Source organism: Stenella coeruleoalba (genome assembly GCF_951394435.1).
Source record: "Stenella coeruleoalba genome assembly, chromosome: 2".
NCBI classification, from domain to species: domain Eukaryota; kingdom Metazoa; phylum Chordata; class Mammalia; order Artiodactyla; family Delphinidae; genus Stenella; species Stenella coeruleoalba.
The window spans coordinates 169,554,019-169,568,445 of record NC_137147.1 but is presented as its reverse complement, the minus strand read 5'-3'; the positions used below and the strand labels follow the sequence as shown (position 1 = coordinate 169,568,445).

The 14,427-nt window shown below is 46.2% G+C and overlaps 1 protein-coding gene across 5 annotated transcripts in view; it reads right to left on the bottom strand.

The window, feature by feature from the left end:
• Positions 1–502, bottom strand: part of SPAG6 (sperm associated antigen 6) — a 73,389-nt gene extending 72,887 nt beyond the window's left edge. For 3 of the 5 annotated variants that reach the window (XM_079912825.1, XM_079912829.1, XM_079912828.1), the window contains exons 1-2: positions 358–502; positions 183–278 (exon numbers count right to left, since the gene is read on the bottom strand). In XM_079912825.1, the coding sequence (XP_079768951.1) occupies positions 183–278; positions 358–382 (121 nt within the window). In that variant the 5' untranslated portion in view covers positions 383–502. The remainder of the gene's footprint in view (positions 1–182; positions 279–357) is intronic. The other 2 variants (XM_079912827.1, XM_079912826.1) reach the window with 2 other exon arrangements.
• Between the last annotated feature and the right edge of the window lie 13,925 nt (positions 503–14,427).

Sequence of the window (14,427 nt, the reverse complement as noted above, 5' to 3'; positions counted from 1 at the left end):
CTGGGCGACGAGGGGCCGGGGATACGGGGTGAGGGGCGAAGCAGGGCCAAGGACCCAGGGAGACTAGGAATGGAGGCGCGGGGCGAAGCCGCGGCACCAAGGGACGCGGGGCCGGGGTGCGGGGCGACGGGCGAGGCGAGGTCAGGGGCGTGGAGCGACGCGAGTGCGAGGTGAGGGCTCACCCGCGTTTTGCAGTGTCTCGATGTTCTGCGGTCTGGTCGCCAGCTCCGCCACCATCTGCACGAATTGGGTCCGGGCTTTCTGGTACTGCTCGAACACTGCGGGGAGAGACACGCTGGAGCGCACCGCCCGCGGCCCCTGGGCCCCGCCGCCCCCCGTCGGGGCGCCCGGACCTACCTTGCAGCACCTGCCTCTGACTCATGGCGCCCTCGCCACCAACTCGGCGGCGCCCGGCTCGTCCGCGCCCGGCCTGAGAGTCCGCGGAGGGGGCGACCGTGGCGACCACTCGGACTCCGACGGGAGCCAGGTCTCTCTGTGTACCCGCGTCTCCCGGGCAACCGACCGGAACCGGAACGCAGCCCTCTCGCGGCAACGGCGGTCCCGGGCGTGACGTCAGGGCGCGGTGCTCGGGCGCCCCGTGCGCGGTCACAGTCCACCGGGGAGCTCAGCCTGTGCTGTTTCCCCGACGTGCGGAGCTCGCCCGGCGGCCGCGGGAGCCGTGCGCCGTCGAGGGTCACACCCTATAGGCACAGGAGTCCGCCAGGAGGTCAGGGAGTTTCACAGACCGAACCCGGAGGGAGCCCCACGCGCCCAGGAACCCGGTCCAAGTGCGGCGAGACAAGCAAACTTTTACGATGGAGTCGCCTGGGCTTCGACGGTCGAGAAAAATCTCATATAGGACACTGTGTAATCTGATAAATACATTACTGTCAGTACAACCTTAAAGTCAAATGTTTTCCCCTTTAGTCCAGCTTTTATATACCCGGCATTTCAGGTTTCAGGATTCCTGGAGGGTCAAGACAGCTATGTTCATACATTTAATTATACTGTATTGAAAGCATTTAATAAGCACTCATAGAGATTCAGTGAGGAAAGCAGACGAGGAAACAATATGATAAACGTCCTGTCTTCCTTGACTTTCTCCAAATTACTACCAACTTTGCTGTTTCCTCACTTTTATGTGATTTTTAAACATGTTGTCTTTGTCTTTTAAATTTAGGCTTCATTCTGTTGCTGAAGGACATTTCCAAAAGAAACTGAGAGAATCTTTACCTGGAAAGCCTTGATTGAAATTATCTTAACCAGACTTCCCTTGCTGACATAACTTTAATTCTTTACCCAGTTTCTTTTGACAAAAGTTAGGTAGTCTATCACTGGTTTCTAGTGTGTCTGAAAACTGTATACCAAATGTTTCAGTGACAGGTTTCAACTTTAAATGTTCCTCCATCAGAAACTACAATTTCGCCAGATGTCAAGTGAGCGGATAGTCACAGCTGCTGCTGAGTAGTGCCAAGACAGGAAACCTCTTGATATCTCTTCTTTAATAGAAGGGAGCATGCAAACTTAGCTGGGGTGAGTCCTATATAATAATCTTTCAAATCTCACTCTGACTTGAGCTCTCTGATAAAGTCCTGGTATTTTGTGAAGCCCCAAATAGTTGTGGAATGGACTAGCAATCAGAGAGAGAAATAGGTATGTTCAGCCGGGTCCCTACCACCCCCAGAACAGGTGCATGTCTTTTGCTCCGGAGTTCAGAAGCCAATGATACCCACATCCCTTTACTTAACTCTGAGGCATAAAGTTTAACAGGGATCTCCACATTTCCCTAAGGAAACAGGTCCTTTAGAATTAAAGTTTTTGTGTGTACTAATTTAGAGATTGGGGGGCAGGGGGAGGGACAAGTTGAACAAATAATTAAAATGGCAAATACACCTTCACTGTAATTTTATTTTCAGTTCCTTGTTGCATTGTGAAAAAAGAAATCCCCTTAAAACTAAAAGGTTCCATATTTGGTTTCAGTCCTTTAACAATTCAAACTCCGAAGTGACTACAGCTGCCATTTTCAGTAATTCTTTTTACTATGTATTTTCTACTTGAAACGTGTTGAGATAAGAGCTTAATAGTGAAAAAAAGGCTAAACCTATAAACGTAACAGTCTACTTACGGAACCCTACAAAGTTTGAAAACTTAAGTTCAAGTGGTATATAAATTATTTTTAACTATAGATTCTGAGTATTTGTCATTAACAGTGCCTGTGGGTTAAACTGTATTGTTCCTGATGAAACACAATACAGAATTCCTACTTTATATCTGAAACTGGACATACTAAAGAAGCTAGATCTTTGCTCTTTATTCTAGCTTTCTTTTTTAAAATCCTTAAAATTAAATGGAGAACTGTAACAGATTAATTGTAAAGCTTAAATGAACTGTTAGTAATTCAAATATAAGATATGGCAAAACTGAAAGATTACTTTTACTGACAAAGCCAATCTATATTTTCTGACTCACTTTTCAACTTACTAACTATAAAATAAAATACCATTCTGTTTTACAAAGCTAGTTGAATGCCCCAAGATGACATACACACCTCTAACAGTTAAGCAGTGGGAAAGAAAACTATTCAAAGGGATATTTCAATTAAAAAAAAAAAAAGGAAGAAAAGGTGCTATTTAAGATTACTCTTCTTAAAGTACCAGCTGACTTTAATACAGATATACAGTGTACTTGACACATTAAACTATACATTTGATTGAGAATGAAACTTATTATCTGAATAACTTGCAAAAATGTTTCCAAGAAAGATTTGTGTGGAAGACTTTGTCCCCTTTTGTATAAAGCTAATCACATGTAATTTCAAAATCATTTCTGCATTTATTTTTTTATGAAAATGAGACTCAAAAAAGACAACATTATAAAGCCAGTTTAAAAATCCTGTTCTGTTTCTCTTTAAAAATCTGCTCTGGGAATTCAGAAAAACCCATTATCATGGGAATATATTCTGCATGTGCCTAAAAGAAATTTTACTAATTTTAACAGACATGTTTTCTTTTCCTTCAGCTTCTAGAAGAATTTTAAAAGTTAAAGCTTTATATGTTCTAAGTAGATATTAATATCCACATTTAAAAAACTGCTGTTGAATGAATCAAGTGTATATATATTCCTCTCCCAAGCCAAAAACATTAAATATCAGTGTGTGCCAGACACTACTACTAACAGAATGTGCTTGTCTTCTAGGACATGAAACCTAGTGGGAGATCGACATCTAAAGAAAGTTTAATTCATTAAATAAGCATATACTGCAGCCTGCCCTGTTTTAAGGGCTATTATTGCACTCAGCACTGTTAAGTGCCTTGGGAACAAAGAAGAAGGACTTAGGATAACCTAGGGGAAGAAGTGAGAATATCTAAAACATCACTTAACTAATAAAAGGTGTCTTGTTTTTAAGAAAAATTAGCTGACTTTTGCCTAGATATGAAATCTCCTTCCCTCCTCCCCCAAAGAATTAAAACATAATGGTAGTATTTAAATATGCATTCATTTGGCAACTGCATGCAATTATGCAAGTCATAAGAATACAATAATCATTTTGCCAACATCAAATCTAAAATTAATAATATTTACATACTTGAATGAAAAATAAAGGTATTACATAACCAAGTTAGTGGACTCAAAATATTACCTATAATGATGAAAGCAAACATATGACATCTTAAATGTTGCTCTGCTCCTCTTTTGAGTAAAAGCCTCAGGAGTTTACATTTGGGTTTTAGCAGACCAACCGGTTGTGCCATCAAGTTTGTCAGCAGAGCAGAAAAGACTCGGACACTTCCATCCAGAAAGAGAAGATTAACATTTCTATGCTGATGTTGTGTTTGTGTCTTGTTTCCTATTCTTTGCTTTTCAAGCCTTTTAAAGTCAACTCCTTATATTTCAGACTTTAAAGTGTTTACGTTTCTTTGTGTTAAGGCCAATAAAATGTTTAAATGACAGTGATTTTGCTGGCCCCAAAGTTCTAAAGATACGCCTGTACATGGCTTCCTTTTCCAGGAATTCAGTGGATGCATAGATTGAACTCATCCTTTCCACTTCCAAAGTAAACCGTGATTAGGGGGATTCCACACACGAATAAGTTCACCTCCAAAGCCACCATTATAGCACAAAGTGATTGATACTAAAAATTGATGATTCTAATGCCTGAAATACAGCATAACATTTTCGAAGGCAGTGGGACATGCATAAAGACCAATTTATTGCTGCTTGGTGTGCGTGTGTGTTATGTGAATATCTTCTTTTTAAAGACTTATGTGAGTATTCCTTTAAGGCTGTACCCGAACCCCGCACCACCAGATACCCTCTAGGCACCCTGCCATAGAAGTCTGTCAGCCACTCCTTCTCAGCGCTCCCCAGGCCCCCCACCCCTTTAAAATCTTGGCCTTGGACTTCTCTGAGACAAGGTCGGTGCTATTCCTTTCCCACGTTTTTATTAGTACTGGACGCAAGAGACAAAAGATGGAAGGTGCCACATAGGGAAAAAAACCCGGAGCCCACCAAGCGCGCATCTAGGCCAAGACCCAGGAGGACGCGGCTCACGCATCCCCCATGTGCGGGTCCTGCCAGGGCTGCGCGGCGACCCCGCCCGCCGCAAGCGGAAGGTTCTGGGCCGACGCTGCGAAGCTAGACGTAGGCGGGTCTCCGCGCGCGCAATGGGCACGGGGTCCCCGGCTCGACGGCGCTAGCCTTAAGGCAGGCAACTGCGTTCAATGTGGACGGGGTGTCGGAGCCGCAGGAAAAAGGAAGAACACGATGCTCCTCCGATGTCCTCGGCTTTTCCTTTAGGCCAGAGTTTCTCAGACTCCAGCGGGCACCCCCGCGCACTCCGCGCAGTTCTCAGCGGGGAGGGGGCGCGGGAATCTGTTGGGGTTGGGGTCAGGCCATCGTTCGAATCAGAAAGCCGCTAAGCCCCCGCCGTGGGTCGCTGGGCTGGGCCGAAAAGGGGCCGCGGGGGCGGCAGCGCCGGGAGCGCCGGCTGGAGGAAGAGGCGGGGGCGCGCGGCCCGAGGGGTAGAGTGCGGAAGCGTGGCGCAGGCTACGCGCGGGCGGCCCCCCTCCAGCGGGGCCTCCGGGGGCCGGCCGCGGGTCTGCGGGTGTGAGCGAGGGGGGAGGTCCCAGCTTCGGCTTGCTCGTAGCCCTGCGGGCCGCCGGCCTGGGGATCAGAAGGGAAGGGGCCGCAGATGCCGCAAGCCGACGTCTGCTGGGGGCGGGTTGCAAGATGAAGAAGGCCTCTGTCCTTTCGCTTTGCTTCCCCCGGCCAGGCCTCCAGCAAGCACCGCACCGCCGCGCGGGCTCTCGCGGACGGCTCCCGGCCCGATCCTCCCCGCGGCGCGGCTGACCCGTGGGCCCGGGAATGGTGTGGCCAACTCGCAGGGGCGAGCCCGGAGCGGGCGGAAGCTGGAACCCCGGGAGCAAAGGCCCCGCAGCGTTGCGCAGCCAGAAAAGCTCGCGGCGGCCGCTCCGTTCGGCCCTGCTTCCCCTGACTTGCTCCTCCAGGGACTTAAAAAAAGAGAGCCCCGTTAGCGGGGGAGGGGGATCAGACTCTCTTGGCCGGGAGTGGGGTGTGGGAATCCTACACCACCTTACATCAGTCAGCTCCCTAGACCCCGGCGGCGCAGGCCGGATCCCAAAGGCTGAGTGAGGAGCCCAAACCTTACTTTAAAAAAGGAAAGAAAAAAAAGCTGCATGTCACTGCGCATGTGCGAGCCTCGTGTTTTTGGTTTGTTTTTTTTTTTAATTTTTGACGTCATTTCGCTACATCAAATCTCAAGCCAAAACTTCTTGCTCATTGATTACTCTGAAAAATAATTGACTGTATGCTCTGACTCCTAGGAAATACTGCAAAAGTACAGAGAGACAGTGTTCAAGGTTTGTGCTTTCACAAAAATAGCACAGGCTGTCTATCCACCCTGCACGTCGGTTCCCCCCACAGATTATCAGAGCCGAGAGAGAGCTCCGCTAAAACGTAGGCTAGACTTGGAAGACTCAGTGGCACAGCTTCCCATTTTTTAAGTGGAGATAACTTGCGCTATGATTTGCATCTTCCTTAGTCCAAGTAAGCTATACAACACAACTCCTGCCTTTTTTTTTTTTTTGGTATTTCTGAGGAAACATCTGAATATTGCTAAAGCTGAACTACTTTACGTCCTACTCCAGTGTTACCTCATATTTATTTTTTAAAGCGAAGAATAAAGGTTTTCATATGGACCACATAAGAAAAGATTAATGACTACCAATATGAAGAAAATACCAATGCCTTTCCCATTAATAAAACAGGAAATGAATAGTAAAGAAATGCTTTTTATTCTAGGACTGCTTTATTTTTCCCGGTGAAATAATACGTAATTGCTTATCATTCTGATTATGTCAAGGGTGAAGGTCTTGGAAGTTTACAGATAAAATTAGATGTATACAAGTAATGTCAGTATATTTATGGTCAAATCCCAGAGAACCAAACTTACTAAAAAACTTTTGGCTTAAAGATTGCCTTGCAATACTAAGGACACCAAATGGGGACAATTAAGATAGAGACTTCTTGTAGCATAACTGGATAGAAAAACCTTGATTTTTTTTTTAATATGATGCTTATGCATAATGCTTTAAACGTATGGCAAACATCTAAGACTGATACCAATTAAGATGTCAGTTATCTTTCTTGGAAAGTGTATTCTCAGAACCCAATGCAGACCATGATAATAGATTTGGTTGCACTAAGGTCTGTCTTTAAGTTTAGAGAGCCTATACGAATTGTGTATATTAAGTTCATGAAAAAGGATTTCCTTAAGCCTATTTTAAAGGTTGCTTATATCATTCTGTTGTAAACTTACTTTATTCTAATGAATTTCCTTAGAAGTGGTCTCCAAAGTGATAATTTTAATTGGTGAATAATTTGAGCAGAATGATTATTTAGTAAAAGTGAGTGGAGTCCTTCAGATCTCATAACCTCTTTCTCATTAGAAAATGATGGCATAGTTTGAAGAGAACCCAAATGAATATATTTTAAGATAACTGTCATGAGGCATATTTAGAAAGAAACAGCTGGTAAACACATTTTCCCAAGCTTACCCTGACTGACTTCTTCAGTTACACTAGAAAACAAACTGTAATATATCATGTTCAAAGGAAAAACACTCTTCTGAGTTAATTACTGGTAACATTAATTTTCTGATTCATGAACAGCTAGATGCTTTCTAAACAGCACTCCATTTTCCCAGTATCATTTATACTTAAGTATTTTGGATGAGTGTTTATTGAACTTAGGAGTCTTGTTCAGAAGGTTGGAAAGGAGTCAAAAATTGCATGGTAAGATTCTATAGAAATGTAACCAATTCCAGTAAAAAGTCCTTTGTATGGAAGTACATTATGGAAATGACGTGGTTGTCAGACCTAATTGCTTGGCTTTTGAGTCCTCAGAAGAAATTCTACAGCCTTAGGGGTGTAGACTCAAAAGCAGCAGCATTTCTGGTTTCAGTTTAAATAAAACAATGAAATCCATCATTATTCAAGTCAATAGCGATAATTCACATGAATATGAATGCACTTTGATCTTATCCTTCAATTCATTGAAAGACACAGTCGTAATGAAAAAGGGAGATAATCTCTTTAACTTGGTCCAAAGCAAGTTGTTGGAGCTTTTCTTTCCTGAAAGACCATAGAAAGGAACTTTTCACTAAAGCCTTGCTTTCGTGTTTTTCAGGTGGAGGTGGGGAGTGTTGGGCAAGCTACAGGTCATTATGTTGCCCCCAGGAACCAAGTAGTGCTAACTTTCTTCTTTGAAGTAAACTGTCTTATTTAATGAACTTGACGTTTTGTGAAGCTTAAAGGTGAACCCCTTTCATAACATCATACCTAAGAAGCATTTTAGGAGGCATGTTGATTTAAGTTTACCATCAGATATGATTAAGACATATTAACTATTTTCAGTATGTTTTAAAGATTAAATTAAATAGGATATTTCAAGCTGCATTGTCTTAGATTTGCAGTATCCAATAGTAGTTCCTTAAGAGTTCCTGTTGAACTGTGAAGACAGTTAACACCCTGCCTGTGCTGTATGAAAGTCACTTTAAAATATCATCTTATGCCTATTTAACCAATTTCCAGACACCTTTGGTGGGAAAATAACAAAGTTACAAGTTCTTATTCTTAGAATTCTGGAAACATCTGTCAGATATTTTTTAGTACAGTCACCACATTCGAAATATAATTAGGTAAAAATATGCACGAATGAGGATATCTGATTAGTGCCACTGGCTTGGAAAATCTTTACCTTTTCATTGAGTTCATTAAAGATATCCAAGCTTTATAGTAGTTATTAGTAAGTTTTATTTCTCACAAGGGCTGTTGAACTTCTGGAATCCTCTGGAAATTCAACAAATATTTGTTGAGTTATGTTAAAGGGACTCCGGAGCATAAAAAGGTAAATAAGACAGGTGCTTGTCCTCAAGGAGCTTTAAACTTAAAAATTTCAGCACATCTGTGATTTACATTAAATGTCAATCTAGGAAGAACACTCCACTAACTTAATAGCTGTTTAAAACCGGGTCAGTTGTTAAGAGCGATGAAACTTGGCAATGCATGTATTTCCCGGGGTTATCCTACTAGCTAATCAAAATATTTTGCTGGATACATTTAAGATTTTTCTTCAATAAAAACTTGTTTAAAACATTAACAAGAGTTCTGTTAAAAATTAAATCAACGTCCTAGAGCCACAGACATTAGAAAAGGCAGAAAGATTCATAAGGGTTAATGTCAATCATTTTCTTTATGCATCCCTACTGCTGACGTCTGGTGTGGTTTATCACATGAGATGAAGGAGAAAAAAGTGCTCCATCCACTTATGTATAAGAACAAGTATCTGGAGGTAATGTCTGAGCTACACAAGCAGTTATATTATGAATTTCGTGCAAAATATTCGTGATAGACAAAGAAGAGGGAAGGCTGTAGCGTTTGCCTGTGGTTATAACCCAGAGGAAAGCCACCTTTACCAAGGGCAGACACAACCCTAAGCTCTTTGTGTCGATGTTACTAGAGAGGGAGTGGGCATCTTGACTTCTTTCTTTACCACCATCCTTATTGCTGATATCTAGAAAACCTTTTTAATGGACTGGCCATTGACAAAGAATTTCGGCTCAAGTTGGAGACGAGGGCACCTGGGGCTGGGACGAAGCCGAGCGCCGGGATCTCGGGGGCTCAGGTGCCTGCGCGGCAGCGTGCGCTTGGAGCCTATTTGTCTATTGTCTGCCATGGGGGCAGGGCCGAGCCGGGGGTACTAGCTTTCGAGTGGAGCTGAGGGTCTCGGAGGATGAGGACACGGAGGGGTGGAGGCGAGAGATGTCAACGAGGGCAACCCCTAGAGTTCTAAATGCTAGACACCGAGATGTACGAAGCGGCGGCGGTACCCGCGGCTGCAGCCCTGGCTGCAAATCGCCGTCGTGTGGTTGCTACTGGCAACCGAGCCTGTGCAGAGCGCGCAGCCCCGCAGCCCCTGGAAGGAAAGTGGCGAGGGGAAGCGGCGGCGCCGCGGCCGCCCCGGCTCGGCCGCCCGCAGGGCTCGCGCTCCCGCCCGCGCCCCGCGGCCCCTTCGGGCTGTGACCACTGCTGTGCGGCACGCAGGGCCCCGAAAGGCTCTCGGGTTGGGGGTGTCGCTGCCTCGGGAGCGTCAAATTACTGGCGTCCTCCGCGAATGCAACATGGCAGCTCTAGTTCAAAGACGACTCTTTCAGTCCGCCGGGGAGGCGGGGGCTGCGGACTCCGCTGCGCGCCCGCCGCCTCCCTTCCCGGCCGCGAGTCGGCCCTCCTGGCGCCCCCGCCTCCGAGTCGGGCCCAGCTAAGGGCAGCCGCGCGCGCCGACTCGCCTTGCGCTCGCCCCTCGGCCCTTTGTTCTCCTCTCGATAGGCACCTCGCGCTTCGGGGGCTTTTAATGGAGACCGTGTAAGACAGGGTGACCCCGGGTGGGACGCCGACGTCCTGGCACTCCCCAGAGGTGTGTAGCTCCCCGGGTCTCCCAGGGGCTCCGGAGCGAGCTGAAAGCGCCAGTCCGGGATGCTAACCCGACACTACCCGAGGAGCCGCGTCTCGTCGGGTGGGTCCCTTTCCGCCAGGCCTGGCCCGCCTTTCTCTTCCTTGCTTCCGAGAGGTGTGAGGCGGGAGGCCAGGGCTGGCACGCGACCCCCGCAAAGAGACAATGCCCGTCACCGCCCCAAGGAAATGAGATTCTCCGCAGGGGAGAGGAAAGCTGCGGGCTCGCAATCTGGGAAAAACGGGGAGAAAAACACCCGTTAGTCCTGCGCTGGGCTCCACCCCGCATCACACTAGCCCTTGGGCGCGGGTGGAGCCCAGTGCAGCCCCGAGGTCCCCGCCCCGGGTCGAGGGGGAGCCGAGACGCGGCGCCCTCCACCGCGAGTGGGGGAGGGGTCGGTGCTCCGGGGAAGGGGGGAGGCCTGGGGGAAATTTGCATTTTTAAAAACGGCGGTTCCGAAACGACCTTGCCACGTAGACAAGCCAGTTGTGACGTTCAGCACAACGTGCTACTGAAATACCGAAATCCGCCACCAAATGGCGGCTCCTGCAGTCTGCCGCGCCGATAAAGAGGACTCGCCGGGCGTCGCCCATTTTAGGCCGCTTTCATTTCTCTGCTGTTACCCCGGTCCCCCTCCCCAAGCCGTCCCTTCCTCTCCCCGTTTTTGGGCGCACGTGGGACTCCTGGGTCAGAGAAGCTTTTCTGCCCCGGGGATCAGGCAGGCGCGGACTCTGCTGGAAACCGCTGCGTCCCGGCGGCTTTCAGAGGCGATATCCCAACCTCCAACCGCCCGATCCTCTGCCCCGCCGGGGTCTCAATGGCGCCGGAGTGCGAGAGCACCGGACCTTCCAGGTTCGCCCTGCCCGGAGCCCCAGGCTTCGCATTTGGGTCCTAAAGTGTGGTCCTTTGCCCAGATCTTAAGATTCCTATCGCGCAGCCACCCCTTCCTCGACACTCACCTGGTCAGGTTTTCTTCCCAGGGGATTAGAGCCCGTTCTACCCATTAAACAAGTTCAACTGGAGGACCCTTCGGTAGGCTGAAGCTCAGCCTTCGGGAAGCCTCAAATGGCAGTTTTATATTTTGTTAATAATTTGGCTTACAGTCTTTCCAACAAAACCCTAAACTCCAAGGACACCTTGTTATTGAAGGAGAAAGGGCACAGGATCTGAAGCAGCCGGAGGGAGGAGGGCAAACCGAGGCGATAATCTGGAATGGCCCCGCAAGGAATCGCTTCTGAGGGCTTTGCAGGCGACGCCGCCGCCTCCCGGGACGTGGGACACTTTCCTGCCCGCGCTGAGCTCTCGCGGCCCAGGGGCCGGTTGCCGCGCCTCGGTGTCCCGCCGGGCGGAGAGGCCTTCGGCAGGACGGGGGCCGCCTTGTGAGATCACGCGCACCCGGCTGTCGCCGCCGCTCGCCACCGGGTCCGGCCTTGGAGACACGACTTCGTTTTCCCGCCTCCCCAGCCTGCCGAGGCCTGGGAATCTCGCTTTCAAAATTGGCGGGATCCGAGTCCGCCGAGCCGAGGGTGGCGCGCCGCGCACGCGCAAAATGGCCTCCCGGTGCCCCGCGGCCTGGGCTCGAGCGTTGGGCCGGGCCGAACCCCGCGGCGCAATCGGGGGCGGAGGTCCGGGCTGTCGCTCTTTGCGGTTCTCGGAGAGCTGCTAGTTAAAAAATAAAACAGGGAGAAGGGCCGTTTTCTCTGTAACCGGTCCTTTTGGTAAAGGCTCCCTAATCGGGAAGGCAGCGCTGCCGGGAAACGAAGGTCATTTTCTCCGGCCGGGCGTCCTGTGCCCTTTCCACCGGGCACCCGAACATAGGAAGCCTTTCTTTCTCTCTTTTTTTTTTAAGCCGATGCTCTTTCCACCCTAATTACCCTCGCCCCCGCTTTATCTTGCAAGCCGCGCACTGCGCTCCTGTCTTCGGCTTTCTTTGAATATTTCCACTCGTGGGGGCACTTAGACCTAAGACTGGAGCTCCTGGACAGGCTTCGCTATCTCCAGTAACTTCTTTATCCATCTCTGTAACGTTCTCATTCCTTCCATCCCAATTTTCGACGCGTTTCCTGAGTACCCTAGTCCGCAGCCTTCCGAGGGTCTGTTGGGTTCTAGCTAACTTAAAAGGACAGAGTTGAAGAGCGCCGAATCCGCACGGAACTTGAAATCACGTTCACTTTGAAGTTTGGAGTTGATGACCACCCAACAATCAGAGCAAGAAGTAACTTTTTTTTTTTTTTAACTGAAATGTAGGTGACTCTGAGGGAACATCACTTGCTATTTTGGGAAATTCCCTTCTAATAGCCTCTGGAAGGGATATTTTAAGAAAACAGAAGAATGGGGGTAATTTAACTCATCCATTGGAAGTTTTATGTAGTGCTTACTATTCATTTAGGGGGTTAAATGAGACTTCGCGTGAGTTTTCCACAGGCACTTGAACTTCTTCAGAAAACTCATAAGGATCCTGGAGTAGCCTTTCCAGTGATGAATAACTGTTGATGTCGTCGACTTGATGAAGACAAAAAGTTGATGGTGAAGTCTTCATGTGAGACCTCTAGAAATTGCACACTCAGAAAAAGAAACTGGTGCAAATAAAGGAAATCCGTTTCAAGAACCAAAAGAAGAAAAAACGTTAAAAAAAATTAAGTGCGGAAACAGGAAACACTCGACTGTGTAAACATTTTCGGAGACTTTCATAATCAAAACTGGGAGATCTTGAGATTTGTAAGGAGATGGACAGGCTTCGCGGTGGCATTTCCCAAGTCTGATCTACTGGGAGGCTCTAATATGTGATACTTTCTCTTCCTTGTAAAGAACCCATCTATCTGAATTCTGTGGTCCCAGTTTAATTCAAGGTTTTATTTTGGAGGAATCCGGATTTTTTTTTAAGCGACCTTAGAAATAATCACCTGTTGTACTGTTCATTTTTTACTTGAAGAAACATCCTCAAGCGAAGTGACCTTATCTAACCCAAGAGCCTTATGTTGGAGCTGCGTTCTGTGCTCTTTGAAACTTAGAAGTCTTAAAGGTATATACTTTTTTTTTAAGGGTCCTTTAAAATGTAATTTCATCAAGACCTTTTGTTTTGGATAAAAGGCGAGTAAAACTGTATGGAAGAAACAATCATTGTATTTCAAAATAACATGGAGCCTCCATTTCATGGAGCACCAAACTGAATCAGAATTTCCAACTGTCATTCCAGGGTAATGTCAGAAGGAAAAGATATATCTTTAAAACCTTTAAAATATAAAGAGAAATGAACAAAAATAACACTTCCTTCACCTCAGGATTCTAAAGGAGACTAGGTTCCATGTGCAAATTGTTTCTAAAATTAAAATCGCATCTCCTCCAAAGATTACCATTAAGCTATTTCTCAAAAACCAAACATTTTCATTTCTTCTTGGCCAGTGCAAGTAGTATTTCACATGGATTCCTTTTACATTGCTATTAAGGTTTCATAACAAAACTTTTTGATAGGCCTATACAACGAGTGTACGGAAAGACTTCACAAATGAACTGCAACTCCAATATTGGGAAAAGAATAAGAGGAAAGGATGAAGGAAAGCCCCTATCAGCTTACTCTGCCTGTTGCATTGTACCTCCAAAGGTCCTAACATTTGCACATATGGATAAGGAAACAAAGCAATATGGTTGGTAGGTTAAGTCAACTGAAGGGCAACTTTTTTTTTCAACTCAGAGCAATTAACGGCCGGCAATTTTAAAAGCAAAAAGGTATTTGTAAAGTGGTATGCATGTGTAAAGCAAGATAGATCACTATTTATACAACAGCAACCAGCCTCATTCTTTTTTTGCATTTAAGCCAAAATCTGTGAAATCAATTTAGGCATTTTCTGTGGAATATTTTTAGCTCTAACTTTGTGGTATAGAATCCCAGAATACTGTTCAATAGCAAAAGCCAAACTTAAAGCCGACTTTTCACGCACCCTGCCTCGACTGCTAAGAGTTACAAAGTTAGCAGCTTTGATATGGGTTTTTGTAACATTGAAATTTTAAGTGGTAGTTCAGCAAAAGTTTTAAAGCCTAATTGTCAAACCCGTGATGGCTGCTTATAAAATACAAAACATTATACTCTCGTTTTATTAAAAGACAAATTTTAGCTGAAATAGCCTTTAAAGCTTAAGCAATTTTCAAATTGAGTAGGGGGGAAATTCCTCTTTCAAACAAAATAAATGGACATGTTTTCAAATATGGTGAAATAGTGTTAGGTAAGCCATAAATGCAATATCTGATACTTTACTAAGTAATTTCAAAAATAAGTCCATAAAAAGGTTGAGATGTAAAATCTTTGAGTTCTGTGTTGATCCTATGACTTGGTTTTGTGTAAGTCAAATGACAATCCACTAGCACTTTAAGTTTTTAGCCTTTGAAAAATACTTTTGCATT